Raw genomic sequence first — 20,953 nt, 5'->3', positions numbered from 1 at the left:
GCCGCTCGGACCTCGGAAATCTCCGACTTCGGAGCGTTCAAGCAGAGACACTTTCGAGGAGATGGGAATCCGCATGAACGACCAATGTGTTCGTTGCCAATGCGTCGTCAATGGGCCGCGTGGTGCATTCTGGGTGATTCTGGGAGAAGGAGCGTTCTCCTTCAAATAGTTAATGGGAGTTAATTGGGCGCTAGCGCAAAAACCAAACATTCGCATTAATTTCGTCAAAAAGAAGTACAACATGCTACTATTTTCCAATATGTGAGATAATTAACTTGTTCTCTGTAATATCATATAGCTTTGGAATCATGATATTACGTACTCTAATATCTCTGGTTCAAGACAACCGCAAACTCGAGAAAAAAAACAAGCCCCGGCCTAAAGATCACTAACTTCATGATTTGACATCGTTTTTTTCCGAGTCCCAGTTTTGTTGAAAGCACCATTACTTCCTCATTTGTTTCGTATCACTGTCTAACTAATCAATGAAAAGGGACATCACTGTCACCTGTTGGTATGGAATGAGAAGTAGTGAATAAAATACAAAAAAATACAGTGGGACAGTTTGGAGGGTTATCTGGCAAAGCGGTCCATTTTTTTTCTTCTTAAAATAACACACTGTTGTTCGAATCCCACATTTGATCTCATAGCGAACCTGTTACAAAACGATATAGAAGCTAACATTTCCCAGAAGTAACAGCAGGCGGCAGTAATGCGCTCGCTTTGTATTTATTATGACGAAGAACAAGAACAAGAATCGCACCGTTTCATTGTGACGTAAACACAGAACCATGAAGGTAACATTCTAAGAACTTCGTTTTACAATCGATTTTCTATCACAGCTACGAGCGAAAGACATCGGTGAAAATGTTCAAAGGGTGGGGAACGTGGCTGGGTATGGAGAACACCTCGACGACAGAGGAGAGCGAAGTGGCTGACGTTGCTGTGGAGGAGAAAATTGTTCAAGACCAAAATGAAGTAAACAAACAACACGAACCTCCAGCAACAGAAGAACTGGGGCAGGAGGACGGAGACACCGTCCAACTCATCTCTCAGCAAGCTAAAGGATTCGGTGGTAAGGAAGATTATAGATGGTTTCATTTATATTCATGTGAAAAGTGATTAACAGACTGATCATGATTATGTAGGCCTAAGAGACAACAATACATTGTTTGCCTGGCAAAACTTGAATGACAATGCCATCTGAAGCTGAGAATTGATCCAGGTTTTATATTCTTGTTACATATACAGGCTTAATATTCAACTTTGCCAGCAATGCTACCAAGAAGATCTCCAACTCTGTGGCAGAGACCGCACACACCATCAAGAAGAGCGTGGAAGAAGGGAACATAGATGGAATTTTTGACAAGGTGCATGGCATACTAAACTTTCCTGAATCCTGTTTGACAAGGAGGGTTTTTAGTGTTAGCATCGGTTGCTATGTAACATCCCTCTGGTGTTTGCTCAAAACCGCTGATTTCTTGAAGCTTTGAGGTTTCTGTCTTGTAAACATCACATGTCTGTGTTTCTGTTTTCCAGACTATTTTGGGGGATTTCAAAAAAGAACAGGACAAATTTGTCCAAGAAAAGAAAGCTAAGAAATCAGGTCAGTGTGGAGACATAACATCATACCCACTTGAGATTAGCTTACCTTCCACTCCTTGTACTCTGTGTCCTCAAATCAACATTTGTCATGTGCACAGCAAGGTTATTATTTAGTGTTTTTTTTTATATTCGTTTCTATTCATTTCCAGATTTTTATTTGACCTTTGGTTCATTTATTTAGTTTTCAGATCCACTTGATTCGTTTTTATTTGGTTAATGTTTTATGAAAATATTAATATTTTCGTTTTCATATGATTTTGTTTTAGTGTTAGGGACAGACAGTAGCCTATGCATGGGACGCTAGTAGCCTGTGTGTGTATATGTATAGTTGTTTTGTTTTGGGGATGTCACTTCCTGCCACTGGGGGGGGCAGTAATAGGTTTAAAGGAAGACTCATCGAGATGGCGTACAGTCCCGTACCCCTTCAAACATTCAACCTCTAGCTACGTACCCCCTCTAGCACCAGGGTCAGCGCACTCTCAAATGTTGTTTTTTGCCATCATTGTAAGCCTGCCACACACACAATATATGATACATTTATTAAACATAAGAATGGGTGTGAGTGAGTTTGTCGTCACAACCTGGCCCGTGGGAAGTGACAAAGAGCTCTTATAGGACCAGGGCACAAATAATAATCATCAATCATTTAGCTCTTTATTTAACCATCTTACATATAAAACCTTATTTGTTCATCGAAATTGTGAATAACTCACCACAGGTTAATGAGAAGGATGTGCTTGAAAGGATGCACATAACTGCAATGTTGGGTTGTATTGGAGAGAGCAGTTTTAAATCATTTTCAACACACAGTCTGTGCCAGTATTTCCTTTTCATGCTAGTGAGGGCCGAGGATCCAGTCTCACATAGGTACATATTGATAAGTGGACTGGAGGCAGGGCATGAAAGGGATAAAGAATCAAGTTGTTTGTGTCATCCGTTTCAGGAAAGTACCTCCGTAATTGTGGTTATCATATTTGCGCCTCTTCGATGGTCCAACGTCCCTGTCTGTTGTTTGGTGCTTTCCTGGGTAAGGGGGCAGTAGCTCTTCGGCTGCATCGGAATCAAATGGGCAACAGCTACATAAGGACAGTTAGTGGAATTCCTGCGAGAAAGTAACGGTTAATGTGATTGGATGTTAATTATTTGACTCGGCTACCTGTATTTGACATCGTGTTATTTCTGGGGCGGCAGGGTAGCCTAGTGGTTAGAGTGTAGAGGCGGCAGCGTAGCCTAGTGGTTAGAGTGTAGAGGCGGCAGGGTAGCCTAGTGGTTAGAGTGTAGAGGCGGCAGCGTAGCCTAGTGGTTAGAGTGTAGAGGCGGCAGCGTAGCCTAGTGGTTAGAGTGTAGAGGCGGCAGGGTAGCCTAGTGGTTAGAGTGTAGAGGCGGCAGGGTAGCCTAGTGGTTAGAGTGTAGTAGGCGGCAGGGTAGCCTAGTGGTTAGACCCTGAGGCTCAGGGTAGCCTAGTGGTTAGAGTGAAGGCGGCAGGGTAGCCTAGTGGTTAGACCTAGGCTGGCAGCGAGCCTAGTGGTTAGTTGTAGAGGCGGCAGCTAGCCTAGTGGTTAGAGGTTTAAGGCGGCAGCGTAGCCTGACTGTTTGAAAGCGTAGAGGAAAATAAATAGCCTAGTGGTTAGATTTAAAGGCGGCAGGGTAGCCTAGTGGTTTATTAGAGGCGGCAGGGTAGCCTAGTGGTTAGGTGAAGGCGGCAGGGTAGCCTAGTGGTTAGAGATGGGCGTGCAGGTTTTAGCCTCTGGTTGAGTTGACGGAGGGTAGCCTAGTGGTTAGATTTAGACCTGGTTGCGGTCAGGGTAGCCTAGTGGTTATGGAAGTGTAGAGGCGGCAGGGTAGCCTAGTGGTTAGGAGTGTAGAGGCGGCAGGGTAGCCTAGTGGTTAGAGTGTAGAGGCGGCAGGGTAGCCTAGTGGTTAGAGTGTAGAGGCGGCAGGGTAGCCTAGTGGTTAGAGTGTAGAGGCGGCAGGGTAGCCTAGTGGTTAGAGTGTAGAGGCGGCAGGGTAGCCTAGTGGTTAGAGCGTTGGACTAGTAACCGGAAGGTTGCAAGTTCAAACCCCTGAGCTCACAAGGTACAAATCTGTCGTTCTGCCTCTGAACAGGCAGTTAACCCACTGTACCTAGGCTGTCATTGAAAATAAGAATTTGTTCTTAACTGACTTGCCTAGTTAAATAAAGGTTTAAAAAAAAATAGCTGAACATTACATTGTTTAATTTTATTTTTGGCATAACAGGCTGTAAAAAAACTGTAAAAATGTTGGAAAATATAAATTGACTGTTTGAAAATGTGAAGAAAATAAATATATATATATATTTAAATGTGAACCACGTTTTTATTTGGCGTGCCCCCGTTTGGGAATGTCGATCATATATATCCAACTCATCACACGATGGGCCGTGTGTCTGCGGGTTTTCGCTCCTCTCTTGTACTTGACTGATGAATTATGGTCACTGATTTAGTAAAACACTCCCCTCACCTGGTTGTCTAGGTCTAAATTGAAAGGAAAAACCAAAAACCAGCAGACACTAGGCCTTCTATGGAATGAGTTCAACACCCCTGACGTAGATGCACAGTAGTAAGTAAACCAGTAGTAGTGTTAGTCTTCACTGCTGTTTTGGTCCGGTAGCTACCATGTTGTAGCAGTGTGAAGCGTAGATACTCTGGGTGAGGTGTAAGCAGTCTTCACTGCTGTTTTGGTCCGGTAGCTACCATGTTGTAGCAGTGTGAAGCGTAGATACTCTGGGTGACGGTGTGAGAGCAGTCTTCACTGCTGTTTTGGTCCGGTAGCTACCATGTTGTAGCAGTGTGAAGCGGAGATACTCTGGGTGACGGTGTGAGAGCAGTCTTCACTGCTGTTTTGGTCCGGTAGCTACCATGTTGTAGCAGTGTGAAGCGGAGATACTCTGGGTGACGGTGTGAGAGCAGTCTTCACTGCTGTTTTGGTCCGGTAGCTACCATGTTGTAGCAGTGTGAAGCGGAGATACTCTGGGTGACGGTGTGAGAGCAGTCTTCACTGCTGTTTTGGTCCGGTAGCTACCATGTTGTAGCAGTGTGAAGCGGAGATACTCTGGGTGACGGTGTGAGAGCAGTCTTCACTGCTGTTTTGGTCCGGTAGCTACCATGTTGTAGCAGTGTGAAGCGGAGATACTCTGGGTGACGGTGTGAGAGCAGTCTTCACTGCTGTTTTGGTCCGGTAGCTACCATGTTGTAGCAGTGTGAAGCGTAGATACTCTGGGTGACGGTGTGAGAGCAGTCTTCACTGCTGTTTTGGTCCGGTAGCTACCATGTTGTAGCAGTGTGAAGCGGAGATACTCTGGGTGACGGTGTGAGATGGAGCAGTCTTCACTGCTGTTTTGGTCCGGTAGCTACCATGTTGTAGCAGTGTGAAGCGGAGATACTCTGGGTGACGGTGTGAGAGCAGTCTTCCGTCGTGCTCATTTCAGTTGGAGCGGATCACTTTTGTCAAGTCATTCTGGGGGGGAAATTGTCCGACTTGCGCCTACATGCCTTGTTGGAAAACCACATTAGTGTCTGACTTTTGACTGTCGCAGATGCACCTCCCCGGACTTCACTCCTCGATTTTCGTCTACAGTAATATGCTTTAGCCTTAACACTCAGTATGGCTACAGCCATTTAAAGTATAATTCCAGTATAGTATTAGTTTTTCAAACGGGTTTGCTAATTATTTTATTTCAGTTTACTAAATTGTTTTTTCATGATTCGTTTTAGTTAACTAAGTTATATAATGACAGGACACAACAGGTGTAAACAGTCAAGTGAAATGCTTACTTTCAAGCTCTTTCTCAACAATGCCGTATTCAATATCAAGGTAAAGAAATAGAAGTGTCAAATTCAGAATAGATTCTTTAAAAAAACAAAGAGAACAGAACCGATGCTAAGTCAGGTCAGGTAACACAATAAATAAAACCCACAGGAGAATGTACTCTACAGGCCAGTACCAGCACCATATCAATGTGCAGGGATACTGCTGATAAATGACAGAGAGTAGAATGTTAGCTAAACAGACTGGCAACCTCAGACTCTTGAGATGATATACCAGTAAACATGATCATAGTTATACATATATATACATACATACATACATACATACATACATACATACATACATACATACATACATACATACATACATACATACATACATACATACATACATACATACATACATGGTGGAACTAAAATGGTTTCTTCTTGTTCCCCTCCAGACACAGCTGTACCACCATGGGTTGGCTACAGTGAGGAGGAGACCATGCAGCAACAGATCCTGGCTTTGTCCGCTGTTAGTAGCATTTCTAACATTGTCTGTCCACATTGTGCACTTAAGAGTTTGTGATTTGATTCTATCCAATTGGATCTCATCACTGTCAGAGTGCATTGTGTTGATTGTACCTTTTCAATTTGATTTAAATTCATCACAACTTTATTGATCTGTTATTCCAGGACAGGAGGAACTTCCTGAGAGACCCACCAGCTGGAGTTCAGTTCCAGTTCGACTCTGAGCAGATGTATCCTATCGCCATGGTGATGCTGCAGGAAGATGAGCTACTGAACAGGATGCGCTTCGACCTGGTCCCCAAACAGTCAGCAGAAGCCATTACAAATCTAATGCATTACAAATCCATTATTGCACTTCAAACGTGCCTCGATTCAACTCAGAACTATTTACAGATAGGGATTGCAGGCATAAAGTTGGCCTGTTGGCTAATGTTGGATGATGCCAATCCTGTCCATTGATAACATGTGGTCCTTCTGTAGCTCAGTTGGTAGAGCATGGCGCTTGTAACGCCAGGGTAGTGGGTTCAATTCCCGGGACCACCCATACGTAGAATGTATGCACACATGAATGTAAGTCGCTTTGGATAAAAGCGTCTGCTAAATGGCATATATTATTATTATTATATTATTATAAGCCTCTTAGCCTCTTTCAATTGAAAAAGAATGGTGAGCTATCGCTCAATCAGACGGGTTCACAAAGCTTGGACCAGCCATTGAAATTGGAAGAACTGTACACGTGTTTCCATCCATATCAAGTTATCGATTAACCCTTCAGTATATGTGTATGTTACTTACATATTCAATGCTCTGTATGTTTAGAGTGAAGGAGGATGTGTTCTGGAGGAACTACTTCTACCGTGTGTCCCTGATAAAGCAGTCGGCCCAGCTCACGGCCCTGGCAGCACAGCAGCAGGCTGTAGACCACAGAGAGGAGCAGAAGACCATCAGCCCGGAGGGTGTCAGCCTCACAGGTACTCTATTCTGTTCTATGGTTACTCGGAATTCAGTTGGTGTGATCCTGACACGTCCCTAACTAAAAACACTGCATTGGTGTTATGTGCAAAGCAGAGCAATTGGTGAACTACTGTCAAGCAACAGTTTATAGCCTAACTTCTGTTTCATGTTATTGTTGTTTGTTGTCATGCAGAAAATACCATCAGACCAAAAACACCTCCAGTATCCATTAGTGACATTCCCAAGAGTGGAGAGGTGAGTCAATGTTTTGTTTTTCTGAAGAAAAGTCAGCCCCTTTGAATAATTCTGTGCACGTCTATATATAGACCACTGAAATACTGTGTAAATATCAAGTCAAATGTATGAAATGGTCTGGATTCTCTTTTTAATGTTGTTAAATAGCAGGAGGAAGAGGAGAATGAGATCTCCACCAGCCCTGGGGTCTCTGAGTTTGTGAGCGATGCCTTTGACTCCTGTAACATCGACCATGAAGACCTGAGGAAAGAGATGGAACAGCTGGTGCTGGACAAGAAGGAGGATGCTGCAACCCCAGAGGGTCAGTTCTAGAACTATTAGAACATATCTAGAGTAACTCCAGAGGGTCAGTTCTAGAACTATTAGAACATATCTAGAGTAACAAACAACCAGCAAGAACTCCAGAGGGTCAGTTCTAGAACTATTAGAACATATCTAGAGTAACAAACAACCAGCAAGAACTCCAGAGGGTCAGTTCTAGAACTATTAGAACATATCTAGAGTAACTCCAGAGGGTCAGTTCTAGAACTATTAGAACATATCTAGAGTAACAAACAACCAGCAAGAACTCCAGAGGGTCAGTTCTAGAACTATTAGAACATATCTAGAGTAACAAACAACCAGCAAGAACTCCAGAGTTATATTGGTTGATTTCACTGGAACCTGGAAAGAGCTTGGATTTAATATAATGGCTCAGGTGGTAGAGCTGGATGTTGAATTAGAGGAGAGTGAATGGCATGTTTAGTTGTTTTCTCTTCAGTCTGTAGCATTGATCTCATAATGCTGTTATTTGTTCAGAGGAGACAGCGGACTGGGAGAAGGAACTCCAGGCTGAGTTACAGGAGTATGAGGTGGTGACGGAGGCAGACAACAAAGATGACAACTGGGATAAAGAGATCGAGAAGATGCTTCAGTCGGACGAGTAGAGGTGACCGACCCGTCTTGCTTCAGTCTAGTATCTCTGATATGAGAGAGAGCACCACGAAGGATCAGAAACCATGACCTTGTCTAGTCTAGACCATAGAAATAGAATGGTATAGAAATGAAGGGAACCGCTGCATACAAACCATTAACTGTTTGTTTCAGCACACTCTAGAATGGGAACATCTATGGGGTGTATTCTGATCTGGTGGTGGTCAGGTGTTGAAATACTGTATAATATACATTTTCTGTCTGTACAGTTTAGTGGCTGGCTGTCATTTTAGCTGTGAACGTTTATGGCCGAGGAGGCAACTGACATATTGCATATTGTTATTTTTTCTCTATTCTGCTCTTTTCTTTTTCTGGAATTCTTTTGCAGTTGGGATGTGTACATCTATCCAAGTAATACTTGTTTCTGTGCTACTCAAATCCTGCTTTCAGTTTTTACCCTAATAAATATACTTCTTTCCAATTGTCTAAATGTCTTTCCTTAATGAAAGTTACAGACATATTGTTATATCTAAAGGGCTGTATAGGGAAGGGTTTTGTTTTGGTGTTGTTTATGCAACATGACAATAGGGTCAAGCAGCCCCGCCCCGCCCCGCCATTATATATTGCGTCACATCATAGCGACACACTCGGATGCCAGAGACACAGTCGATTTAAACAGTAAACACATACAGGTACAGTCTGGTACTTTATCGCCCTTTTCTGTGTTTCACTGACCCTACACAGATGATGTCTGTATTTCTAAATGATTGTAACACGTTACAGTCAAACAAAAGAGAAAACATGTTTTATTTACTAAGGAAGTCCATAGCATAGTTTGCCAGTGACAGGTTGTTAGCTTAGCATAAGTTGGCACAGTGTGGACTCACGCACCTGCCAAACCCAAACAGTTTGCGAATTATTGCTTGGTGGTATTTTCTTTCTATACTTACGTTCAATAATCCATACATCAATCAATACTTGATAGAAACACTTTAGTCCACACTTTTTGTTGAGTTGAATGTCAACGTTGGATTTGTTACTCAGCTAACAAGCTAACCTACAGCTAGCTCGTGTCAAAGCTAGCTAGCCTAGCATACCAAAGGTTACTGTGACTGACGTTATAGCTATGCTAACTAGATTATTTAGATCTGTGGCTCGCTAGCTACATCCATTAGCTTTAGCGTAGCCGATACATGGCGCAATGTTTTCCTATCAGTATAGCTATTAGCTGGGTAGGTAAAGTCACTTGAAATTGTTTGGAGGTTATTAGCTAACACGAATTGGCTAGCTAGTGCCTGCTAATAATATATCAAAACTAGCCAACGTTAGGTAGCTCGTTTTATTGCCACTACTGTGTGGCAAGTTTACTTGTTTGGGTGTTTATTTGTTTGGGTGTCTAAATTGTAACTGCAACAGCGGTGTTTAGGCTACATCCTTCACTTGTGTTCAGTCGGATAATGATTTTATCTTCGGTGTCCGGGTTATCTAGTCAGTTTTAACTAAATCAAGGAAATTGAGGGGTTCTTGTGCTGATTTATATGGCGAGTCCTTCTGTTGGTGCTGTTAGGTCTCGCACGTGGTAATCCTCAACTATCTTAAAGGATTCTATCCCTTCTTGATTGTTGAGGGAACTGTGGTCCAGTGTTTCATTAATATATGAATAACTATAGTTACCACTACTGTCAATGCTGCCCTAGTTATTAGAATGATCTGTACTTGGTGACCCTTGGTCAGGTCAGAGTTAAAGGTGGGGACCTGTCTTGCCCTGCGAGAGTTGGTGCCTTGCTAGAGTCCGGACCAGAGACGTAAAACGGAGGACAGCATGTGGTTGCTAACTTGCTGTCTCATTACTATCAATGTTTACAAGTGTTGTTGAGGCTATTGAAATAATTTACACACCACTGACAAGATCAGGGAATGATCAAGTATGAACCGGTTCTGTTAACGATTTGAATCAATGCTTACTCACATGGTCAGGCGTACTCACATGGTCAGGCGTACTCACATGGTCAGGCGTACTCACATGGTCAGGGGTACTCACATGGTCAGGGGTACTCACATGGTCAGGTGTACTCAAATGGTCAGGTGTACTCAAATGGTCAGGTGTACTCAAATGGTCAGGTGTACTCAAATAGTCAGGTGTACTCACATAAGAGCATCTGCTAAATGACTTAAATGTAAATGTAATGGTCAGGTGTACTCACATGGTCAGGTGGATACGACCACCTATATTTCACTGAGTTAACTTTTCCTCTTTGCCAGTTTGGGACCAATATCATGGAGGCCGCAGGGTTCTGTGGAATGGAGGTGGCGACTCGGGGGCTAGTGGGGGGATCTGGCAGCAGCTCCCCTCCAGAGCTGGACAGCCCAGGTAGCCAGGAGCACCTGGGGATGTTTGAGCTGGTCAGTAGCTGCTGCAGTGAGGAGGTGAGAGGGGAGACTCCAGGGAGAGAGGACTGCCCCCTGGACCCCAACAATGCTGAGCTGGACCCAGGCGGTGGTGGTGGCAAGATCAAGGACCAAAAGGGATTGGGTAGGTTAACACGAGACTGTCGTTGCCTGTCTAACGCGTGTGAGGTAATATATGGAAACCACTGCATGCTGTCATGGTGATTTTAGCCAAGTTATTGAGAATGTCCCTTCCTCTTCAACCGTGAGAAGTGGCTGATCTCTTCACTTGTTGTTTTGTAACAGGAAAAGAGGTTCTCTTACTGATGCAAGCCCTGACCACACTAGCCTCGCCAGAGGAGAAGCTGGCCGCTTTGTGCAAGAAGTATGCTGATTCGGTAAGAGCTGGAAGCCTCCACGTCTATGCTGCTTTAAGGGATTGTTTTCATCTAATAAATCACAGTGGGCCACTGCTAGTCGATCAGCTAACATGTTCATCCCTATTTGTGTCTTGAGATTGTATACACCAGATTGTATATATTAGTACACACCCTGGGAAAACTATTTTGCAACCGAAAGCAAAACGAGAATTCGTAATTACACCAATTCGGTTAGTTTTTTTTCCATTTCATGCCTAATGAACACTAACCAGGTCTCATTTGAATCTCTGTTCAAATGGTGTTTTTAGTATCACTACGCCTTTATGTCCTGTGACAGCTTTGATTGATTGATTGATTGATTGATTGACAGCTGGAGGAGAGCCGCAGTATACAGAAGCAGGTGAAGGTGCTGCAGAAGAAGCAGTCCCAGATGGTCAAAGAGAAGATCCACCTGCAGAGTGAACACAGCAAGGCCATCCTGTCACGCAGCAAGCTGGAGAGCCTCTGTCGGGAACTGCAGAGACACAATAAGACCCTCAAGGTAGGTAGTGAGGAGAGTCTGTCACGCAGCAAGCTGGAGAGCCTCTGTAGGGAACTGCAGAGACACAATAAGACCCTCAAGGTAGGTAGTGAGGAGAGTCTGTCACGCAGCAAGCTGGAGAGTCTCTGTAGGGAACTGCAGAGACACAATAAGACCCTCAAGGTAGGTAGTGAGGAGAGTCTGTCACGCAGCAAGCTGGAGAGTCTCTGTAGGGAACTGCAGAGACACAATAAGACCCTCAAGGTAGGTAGTGAGGAGAGTCTGTCACGCAGCAAGCTGGAGAGTCTCTGTAGGGAACTGCAGAGACACAATAAGACCCTCAAGGTAGGTAGTGAGGAGAGTCTGTAAGAGCCTCTGTAGGGAACTGCAGAGACACAATAAGACCCTCAAGGTAGGTAGTGAGGAGAGTCTGTCACGCAGCAAGCTGGAGAGCCTCTGTAGGGAACTGCAGAGACACAATAAGACCCTCAAGGTAGGTAGTGAGGAGAGTCTGTCACACAGCAAGCTGGAGAGTCTCTGTAGGGAACTGCAGAGACACAATAAGACCCTCAAGGTAGGTAGTGAGGAGAGTCTGTCACACAGCAAGTCAGTTAGTGGCTACTGTAAGCCTGTGTACTCATTGAACTACATATAGAATCATAGGATCTCTATGCTTGTATCAAATCACATGGTATTCATCACATGCTCTGAATACAACTGGACTTTATAGTGAAATGCTTGCTTACGGACCTTTCCCAACGATGCAGAGTAGCAAAAATAAAATGGTAACTAACACGAGGAATGAAATAGAGTCCACAAGAATGGAGCTACATACAGGGAGTATTCAGGGTTGGGTTCGATTTAGGTTTAAATTCAGTCAATTCCGGAAGTGAAAACTCTTCATAGAAAATGTTTTTTATGAATGAATTAAATTTCAATAGAATTCATGAATCGAAAACAGAATTGACCCCATCCCTGTTACCATTGTTTTTGGAAATTGAACGTTTTGCCATATCCCATGTCAGGATGACAACACGCAACGGTCCAGAGAGTATGAGGAGCGTCGGAAGGAGGCCACCCTTCACTTCCAGGTGACGCTGAACCAGATCGAGGTACAGATGGAACAGCACAACTCTCACAACTCCAAGCTGCGCCAGGAGAACATGGAGCTGGCCCAGAAACTCAACAGGCTCATCAAACAGTACGAGCTCAGGGAGGAGGTAGGAGGACGAGACGCTTACCTCTTTCTACTCTGTCTTTTCACATGCACACATTCTCTCTATTCCTCCCATTCTGTCTCTCTCTCCCCATCGTTCTCTCTCTCTACCCCTTCTGTCTCTTTAGTCAGGTGCCTATGGCCGACCTACAACATGTAGGAGCAGTCTGATTGGTGCTTTGATGAGACGATTACTCCATGTTTCAACACGTTTACTGGGATTTAGTTTGGAATTGCCCCGATGGGTCTTTTTTACTAGGTGTATTTTTCAACATGTTAAACGCATTTAAGAGCCTCTGGAAATCTGACGCATGAAGTTCCATCCAGCTTTATCTCTGGTCTGTCCTGTCTGTCCTGTCCTGTCTTGTCTGTCCTGTCTGTCCCAGCACATTGACAAGGTGTCCTGTCTGTCCCAGCACATTGACAAGGTGTCCTGTCTGTCCCAGCACATTGACAAGGTGTCCTGTCTGTCCCAGCACATTGACAAGGTGTCCTGTCTGTCCCAGCACATTGACAAGGTGTCCTGTCTGTCCCAGCACATTGACAAGGTGTCCTGTCTGTCCCAGCACATTGACAAGGTGTCCTGTCTGTCCCAGCACATTGACAAGGTGTCCTGTCTGTCCCAGCACATTGACAAGGTGTCCTGTCTGTCCCAGCACATTGACAAGGTGTCCTGTCTGTCCCAGCACATTGACAAGGTGTCCTGTCTGTCCCAGCACATTGACAAGGTGTCCTGTCTGTCCCAGCACATTGACAAGGTGTCCTGTCTGTCCCAGCACATTGACAAGGTGTCCTGTCTGTCCCAGCACATTGACAAGGTGTCCTGTCTGTCCCAGTACATTGACAAGGTGTCCTGTCTGTCCTGTCCTGTCTGTCCCCAGCACATTGACACAGTGTTCTTTCTGTCTGTCCCCAGCACATTGACACGGTGTTCTTTCTGTCTGTCCCCAGCACATTGACACGGTGTTCTTTCTGTCTGTCCCCAGCACATTGACACAGTGTTCTTTCTGTCTGTCCCCAGCACATTGACACGGTGTTCTTTCTGTCTGTCCCCAGCACATTGACACAGTGTTCTTTCTGTCTGTCCCCAGCACATTGACACGGTGTCCTGTCTGTCCTGTCCTGTCTGTCCCCAGCACATTGACACGGTGTCCTGTCTGTCCTGTCCTGTCTGTCCCAGCACATTGACACGGTGTCCTGTCTGTCCTGTCCTGTCTGTCCCAGCACATTGACACGGTGTTCTTTCTGTCTGTCCCAGCACATTGACACGGTGTCCTGTCTGTCCTGTCTGTCCCAGCACATTGACACGGTGTTCTTTCTGTCTGTCCCAGCACATTGACACGGTGTTCTTTCTGTCTGTCCTAGCACATTGACACAGTGTTCTTTCTGTCTGTCCCCAGCACATTGACACGGTGTTCTTTCTGTCTGTCCCCAGCACATTGACACGGTGTTCTTTCTGTCTGTCCCCAGCACATTGACACGGTGTTCTTTCTGTCTGTCCCCAGCACCTTGACACGGTGTTCTTTCTGTCTGTCCCCAGCACATTGACACGGTGTTCTTTCTGTCTGTCCCCAGCACCTTGACACGGTGTTCTTTCTGTCTGTCCCCAGCACCTTGACACGGTGTTCTTTCTGTCTGTCCCCAGCACCTTGACACGGTGTTCTTTCTGTCTGTCCCCAGCACCTTGACACGGTGTTCTTTCTGTCTGTCCCCAGCACCTTGACACGGTGTTCTTTCTGTCTGTCCCCAGCACCTTGACACGGTGTTCTTTCTGTCTGTCCCCAGCACCTTGACACGGTGTTCTTTCTGTCTGTCCCCAGCACCTTGACACGGTGTTCTTTCTGTCTGTCCCCAGCACATTGACACGGTGTCCTGTCTGTCTGTCTGTCTGTTCCCAGCACATTGACAAGGTGTTCAAGCACAAGGAGAAGCAGCAGCAGTTGGTGGATGCCAAGCTCCAGAGGACAGCTGAGCTGATGAGAGAGTTGGAGGGGAAGCAGCAGAGAGAGAGAGACTTTGTGAGTCCCACTGGGTTGTTATGGCGATGACTTTGTGAGTCCCACTGGGTTGTTATGGTGATGCTCTAGCTAGCTACAAATAACTGGAGGCTTGTGTTCCATGGGGCACACAACTGAAAACATTTATCACTTGCAACTTCAAATGAGGTCCAGGTGCCTAATGAACACAACCCAGGACACTTTGTGTTTCTCTCTAATAACTGGAAGTGAGTGAACGTTGTCTGTTTGCGTTGACTCATTGATTGTATCGGTTGTCTGTTTGCGTTGACTCATTGACTGTATCGGTTGTCTGTTTGCGTTGACTCGTTGACTGTCGGTTGTCTGTTTGCGTTGACTCGTTGACTGTCGGTTGTCTGTTTGCGTTGACTCGTTGTCTGTTTGCGTTGACTCGTTGTCTGTTTGCGTTGACTCGTTGTCTGTTTGCGTTGACTCGTTGTCTGTTTGCGTTGACTCGTTGTCTGTTTGCGTTGACTCGTTGTCTGTTTGCGTTGACTCGTTGTCTGTTTGCGTTGACTCGTTGTCTGGTTTTGTTGACTCGTTGTCTGGTTGCGTTGACTCGTTGTCTGGTTGCGTTGACTCGTTGTCTGGTTGCGTTGACTCGTTGTCTGGTTGCGTTGACTCGTTGTCTGGTTGCGTTGACTCGTTGTCTGGTTGCGTTGACTCGTTGTCTGTTTGCGTTGACTCGTTGTCTGTTTGCGTTGACTCGTTGTCTGTTTGCGTTGACTCGTTGTCTGTTTGCGTTGACTCGTTGTCTGTTTGCGTTGACTCGTTGTCTGTTTGCGTTGACTCGTTGTCTGTTTGCGTTGACTCGTTGTCTGTTTGCGTTGACTCGTTGTCTGTTTGCGTTGACTCGTTGTCTGTTTGCGTTGACTCGTTGTCTGTTTGCGTTGACTCGTTGTCTGTTTGCGTTGACTCGTTGTCTGTTTGACTGTTTCGTTGTCTGTTTGCGTTGACTCGTTGTTGTTTGCGTTGTCTCGTTGTCTGTTTGCGTTGACTGTATTGTTGACTGTTTGCGTTGACTGTTTTGTTTGCGTTGACTCGTTGACTGTATCGTTGTCTGTTTGCGTTGACTCGTTGTCTGTTTGACGTATCGGTTGACTGTTTGCGTTGACTCGTTGACTGTATCTGTTGACTGTATCGTTGTCTGTTTGCGTTGACTCGTTGATTGTATCGGTTGTCTGTTTGCGTTGACTCGTTGACTGTATCGGTTGTCTGTTTGCGTTGACTCGTTGACTGTATCGGTTGTCTGTTTGCGTTGACTCGTTGACTGTATCGGTTGTCTGTTTGCATTGACTGTATCGGTTGTCCGTTTGCGTTGACTGTATCGGTTGACTGTTTGCGTTGACTCGTTGACTGTATCGGTTGTCTGTTTGCGTTGACTCATTGATTGTATCGGTTTGCGTTGACTCATTGATTGTATCGGTTTGCGTTGACTCATTGATTGTATCGGTTGTCTGTTTGCGTTGACTCATTGACTGTATCGGTTGTCTGTTTGCGTTGACTCGTTGACTGTATCGGTTGTCTGTTTGCGTTGACTCGTTGACTGTATCGGTTGTCTGTTTGCGTTGACTGTATCGGTTGTCTGTTTTTGACTCGTTGACTGTATCGGTTGTCTGTTTGCGTTGACTCATTGACTGTATCGGTTTGTCTGTTTGCGTTGACTCATTGATTGTATCGTTTGTATCGTTGACTGTTTCATTGACTCGTTGTCTGTTTGCGTTGACTCGTTGTCTGTTTGCGTTGACTCGTTGACTGTATCGGTTGTCTGTTTGCGTTGACTCGTTGACTGTATCGGTTGTCTGTTTGCGTTGACTCGTTGACTGTATCGGTTGTCTGTTTGCGTTGACTCGTTGACTGTCGGTTGTCTGTTTGCGTTGACTCGTTGACTGTCGGTTGTCTGTTTGCGCGTCGTTGACTCGGTTGTCTGTTTGTTGTTGACTCGTTGTCTGTTTGCGTTGACTCGTTGTCTGTTTGCGTTGACTCGTTGTCTGTTTGCGTTGACTCGTTGTCTGTTTGCGTTGACTCGTTGTCTGTTTGCGTTGACTCGTTGTCTGTTTGCGTTGACTCGTTGTCTGTTTGCGTTGACTCGTTGTCTGTTTGCGTTGACTCGTTGTCTGTTTGCGTTGACTCGTTGTCTGTTTGCGTTGACTCGTTGTCTGTTTGCGTTGACTCGTTGTCTGTTTGCGTTGACTCGTTGTCTGTTTGCGTTGTCTGTTTGCGTTGACTCGTTGACTGTATCGGTTGTCTGTTTGCGTTGACTCGTTGACTGTATCGGTTGTCTGTTTGCGTTGACTCGTTGACTGTATCGGTTGTCCGTTTGCATTGACTGTATCGGTTGACTGTTTGCGTTGACTCGTTGACTGTCGGTTGTCTGTTTGCGTTGACTCATTGACTGTATCGGTTGTCTGTTTGCGTTGACTCGTTGTCTGTTTGCATTGGTTGTCTGTTTGCGTTGACTCATTGACTGTATCGGTTGTCTGTTTGCGTTGACTCGTTGACTGTATCGGTTGTCTGTTTGCGTTGACTCATTGACTGTATCGTTGTCCGTTGTCTGTTTGCGTTGTCTCTGTTGTATCGGTTGTCTGTTTGCGTTGACTGTTGACTGTATCAGGTTGTCTGTTTGCTGACTCATTGATTGTATCGGTTGTCCTTTTCATTCCCTGTATCTGGTTGTCTGTTTGCGTTGACTCATTGACTGTATCGGTTGTCTGTTTGCGTTGACTCATTGACTGTATCGGTTGTCTGGTTTTGACTCATTGACTGTATCGGTTGACTGTTTGCGTTGACTGTTGATGTATTGTATTGGTTTGCGTTGACTCATTGATTGTATCGGTTGTCTGTTTGCGTTGACTCATTGATTGTATTGGTGTTTGCGTTGACTCATTGATTGTACGGTTGTCCGAATTTGTGTTGACTCATTGACTGTATCTGTTGTCCGAATTTGCGTTGACTCATTGACTGTATCGGTTGTGTGTTTGCGTTGATCATTGACTGTATCGGTTGTCTGTTTGCGTTGACTCATTGACTGTATCGGTTGTCTGTTTGCGTTGACTCATTGATTGTATCGGTTGTCCGTTTTATTGACTCATTGACTGTATCGGTTGTATGGTTGCGTTGACTCATTGACTGTATCGGTTGTCTGGTTGCGTTGACTCATTGACTGTATCGGTTGTCCATTTGCGTTGACTCATTGACTGTATCGGTTGTCCGTCTGTCAGAAGTTGTGACCATTTCCCGTCTCCTGTTCAGCTCCTGAAAGACGCCACAGAGTGGAGACATGAGTGTGAGCTGTTGAAGGAACAGGAGACGCAGCTCAAACAGCAGGTAACTAGCTGCCTTTTCCTTCCCTGTTCTGGCAGTCAGTTTATATGGAGGGGGACTGTATGTGACTGTTTATATGGAGGGGGACTGTATGTGACTGTTTATATGGAGGGGGACTGTATGTGACTGTTTATATGGAGGGGGACTGTATGTGAATGTGTGTTTATATGGAGGGGGACTGTATGTGAATGTGTGTTTATATGGAGGGGGACTGGATGTGACTGTGTTTATATGGGGGACTGTGTGTGAATGTGTTTATATGGAGGGGGACTGGATGTGATGTGTGTTTATATGGAGGGGGACTGTGTGTGAATGTGTTTATATGGAGGGGGACTGAATGTGAATGTGTGTTTATATGGAGGGTGACTGGATGTGACTGTGTGGAGGGTGACTGTGTGTGTGTGTTTATATGGAGGGTGACTGGATGTGACTGTGTGTGAATGTGTTTATATGGAGGGGGACTGTGTGTGAATGTGTGTTTATATGGAGGGGGACTGTGTGTGAATGTGTGTTTATATGGAGGGGGACTGTGTGTGAATGTGTTTATATGGAGGGGACTGGATGTGAATGTGTTTATATGGAGGGGGACTGTATGTGAATGTGTTTATATGGAGGGGGACTGTATGTGAATGTGTTTATATGGAGGGGGACTGTGTGTGAATGTGTTTATATGGAGGGGGACTGTATGTGAATGTGTTTATATGGAGGGGGACTGTATGTGAATGTGTGTTTATGTGGAGGGGGACTGAATGTGACTGTGTTTATACGGAGGGTGAATGTGTTTATATGGAGGGGGACTGTATGTGACTGTGTTTATATGGAGGGGGACTGTTTATATGGAGGGTGACTGTATGTGACTGTGTTTATACGGAGGGTGACTGTATGTGACTGTGTTTATATGGAGGGGGACTGTATGTGAATGTGTTTATATGGAGGGGGACTGTTTATATGGAGGGGGACTGTATGTGAATGTGTGTTTATATGGAGGGTGAATGTGTGTTTATATGGAGGGTGAATGTGTTTATATGGAGGGTGAATGTATGTGACTGTGTTTATATGGAGGGTGAATGTATGTGACTGTGTTTATATGGAGGGGGACTGTTTATATGGAGGGGGACTGTATGTGACTGTGTTTATATGGAGGGTGAATGTATGTGACTGTGTTTATATGGAGGGGGACTGTTTATATGGAGGGGGACTGTATGTGACTGTGTTTATATGGAGGGTGAATGTGTTTATATGGAGGGGGACTGGATGTGAATGTGTGTTTATATGGAGGGTGAATGTGTTTATATGGAGGGGGACTGGATGTGAATGTGTGTTTATATGGAGGGTGAATGTGTTTATATGGAGGGTGACTGTGTGTGAATGTGTTTATATGGAGGGTGACTGTATGTGAATGTGTTTATATGGAGGGGGACTGTGTTTATATGGAGGGGGACTGTATGTGAAGGTGTTTATTTGCAGGGTGACTGTGTTCATGTGTATATATGTGCAGGGTGACTGTGTTCATGTGTATATATGTGCAGGGTGACTGTGTTCATGTGTATATATGTGCAGGGTGACTATGTTCATGTGTATATATTTGCAGGGTGACTGTGTTCATGTGTTTTGTGATTTGTACCTATTTGCATGGGTGACTGAGTTCATGTGTTTCAGACAGGAGATGGAGATTTGAACATTTAACTCTCTTTGTACATGGACAGAGTTTGCTGGGAGGAGTTTCAGCTGGGACCAGGTCTGTCGACAGACCCTCTCTAGCTGGGAACGAGGTGTTCGACAGACCTCTCTAGCTGGGACGGGAGATGGACAGACCTCTCTCTAGAACTGGGACGGTCGAGGTCTTCGACAGACCTCTCTCTAGCTGGGACGGTCGAGGTCTGTCGACAGACCCTCTCTAGCTGGGAGGGTCGAGGTCTGTCGACAGACCTCTCTCTAGCTGGGACGGTCGAGGTCTGTCGACAGACCTCTCTCTAGCTGGGACGGTCGAGGTCTGTCGACAGACCTCTCTCTAGCTGGGACGGTCGAGGTCTGTCGACAGACCTCTCTCTAGCTGGGACGGTCGACAGACCTCTCTCTAGCTGGGACGGTCGAGGTCTGTCGACAGACCTCTCTCTGGGACGGCTGAGGTCTGTCGACAGACCTCTCTCTAGCTGGACAGACCTCTCTCTAGCTGGGACGGTTGAGGTACCTCTCTGTAGCTCTGATCTTTTTTCTGTGCTCCAGATGACCAAGAAGATCAAGAAGCTGGAGAAGGAGACGACTCTGTGGAGAACGAAGTGGGAGACCAACAATCAGGCTCTGCTACAGATGGCTGAGGAGGTGAGATGATGAGAAACTCTCCCAAAGGGCCATCTTACTTTATCATTTACTAATAGCAGCAGACATTTAAGAATATTTTGTACTGTAAAATTTCACAAAGTATCTCAATGAATGATGTCACTTAATTGTAGAATATCTGATGTTTAATGTCGTTGGCTGTTCGTCCTTTCCAGAAGACACTGCGGGACAAACATTACAAGGGTCTGCATGGGAAGCTGGAGTGCCTTGAGAAACTGTGCCAGGCTTTGCAGAAGGAGAGGGACGACCTCACCACCAAACTGGGAGACCTACAGTCAACAACTGAGGAGGAGGGGACGGGACCTCCAGACCCCCAGCCCAGCCAGGAGTCTACCCAGGATGAGATGTCTCCGCCTGGGAGGGGGGAAGAGACGCAGCCCCTTACTACCCCTGAACTGGAGCTGGAGTCCTCCACCACAGAGCAACTTGACAACTGAGCCACTAACCCCCTCTGCCTTTTGGAGGGTATATTTGAATACAGTATATCTTTTTTTGTGTGTTAAAGTTATAATTAAGATTAAAATGACTGCATTATTAACAATGAATATAATACTTTTTGCCCTGACTGTACATTGTAAAACTGGGCTTTGTGGTGAGCACGAGGCTCCCCCCTTTTCTACCACATTTGTATTTTCTTAGATGATTGTCTTCATGCTGTTGGTCAGTCACAGGGCTGTTGTTCAGCAGCTTTCTCGTGGTCAGTCACAGGGCTGTTGTTCAGCAGCTTTCCTGTGGTCAGTCAC

General features: G+C 45.3%; 2 protein-coding genes across 2 annotated transcripts; both read left to right on the top strand.

Annotated features, from left to right (window-relative positions):
* Positions 1 to 739: 739 nt before the first annotated feature.
* Positions 740 to 8,508, top strand: LOC124020587 (synapse-associated protein 1-like). Its single transcript, XM_046335823.1, has 9 exons — positions 740 to 1,075; positions 1,252 to 1,370; positions 1,540 to 1,606; positions 5,837 to 5,910; positions 6,072 to 6,211; positions 6,726 to 6,877; positions 7,054 to 7,115; positions 7,263 to 7,416; positions 7,914 to 8,508. The coding sequence occupies exons 1-9, from the start codon at positions 868 to 870 to the stop codon at positions 8,039 to 8,041; spliced, it is 1,104 nt and encodes a 367-aa protein (XP_046191779.1). The 5' UTR covers positions 740 to 867; the 3' UTR covers positions 8,042 to 8,508.
* A 144-nt stretch (positions 8,509 to 8,652) lies between these two features.
* LOC124020592 (gamma-taxilin-like) lies at positions 8,653 to 20,748 on the top strand. The gene is made up of 9 exons (XM_046335827.1): positions 8,653 to 8,719; positions 10,290 to 10,560; positions 10,722 to 10,813; positions 11,166 to 11,336; positions 12,341 to 12,535; positions 14,430 to 14,549; positions 17,799 to 17,883; positions 20,032 to 20,192; positions 20,366 to 20,748. Exons 2-9 carry the CDS (start codon positions 10,305 to 10,307, stop codon positions 20,645 to 20,647), a joined length of 1,362 nt encoding a protein of 453 aa, XP_046191783.1. The 5' UTR covers positions 8,653 to 8,719; positions 10,290 to 10,304; the 3' UTR covers positions 20,648 to 20,748.
* The last annotated feature ends 205 nt before the right edge of the window (positions 20,749 to 20,953 follow it).

Source organism: Oncorhynchus gorbuscha, unplaced genomic scaffold, assembly GCF_021184085.1.
Source record: "Oncorhynchus gorbuscha isolate QuinsamMale2020 ecotype Even-year unplaced genomic scaffold, OgorEven_v1.0 Un_scaffold_861, whole genome shotgun sequence".
NCBI lineage: Eukaryota > Metazoa > Chordata > Actinopteri > Salmoniformes > Salmonidae > Oncorhynchus > Oncorhynchus gorbuscha.
This window is presented reverse-complemented; position numbering and strand designations above follow the sequence as displayed.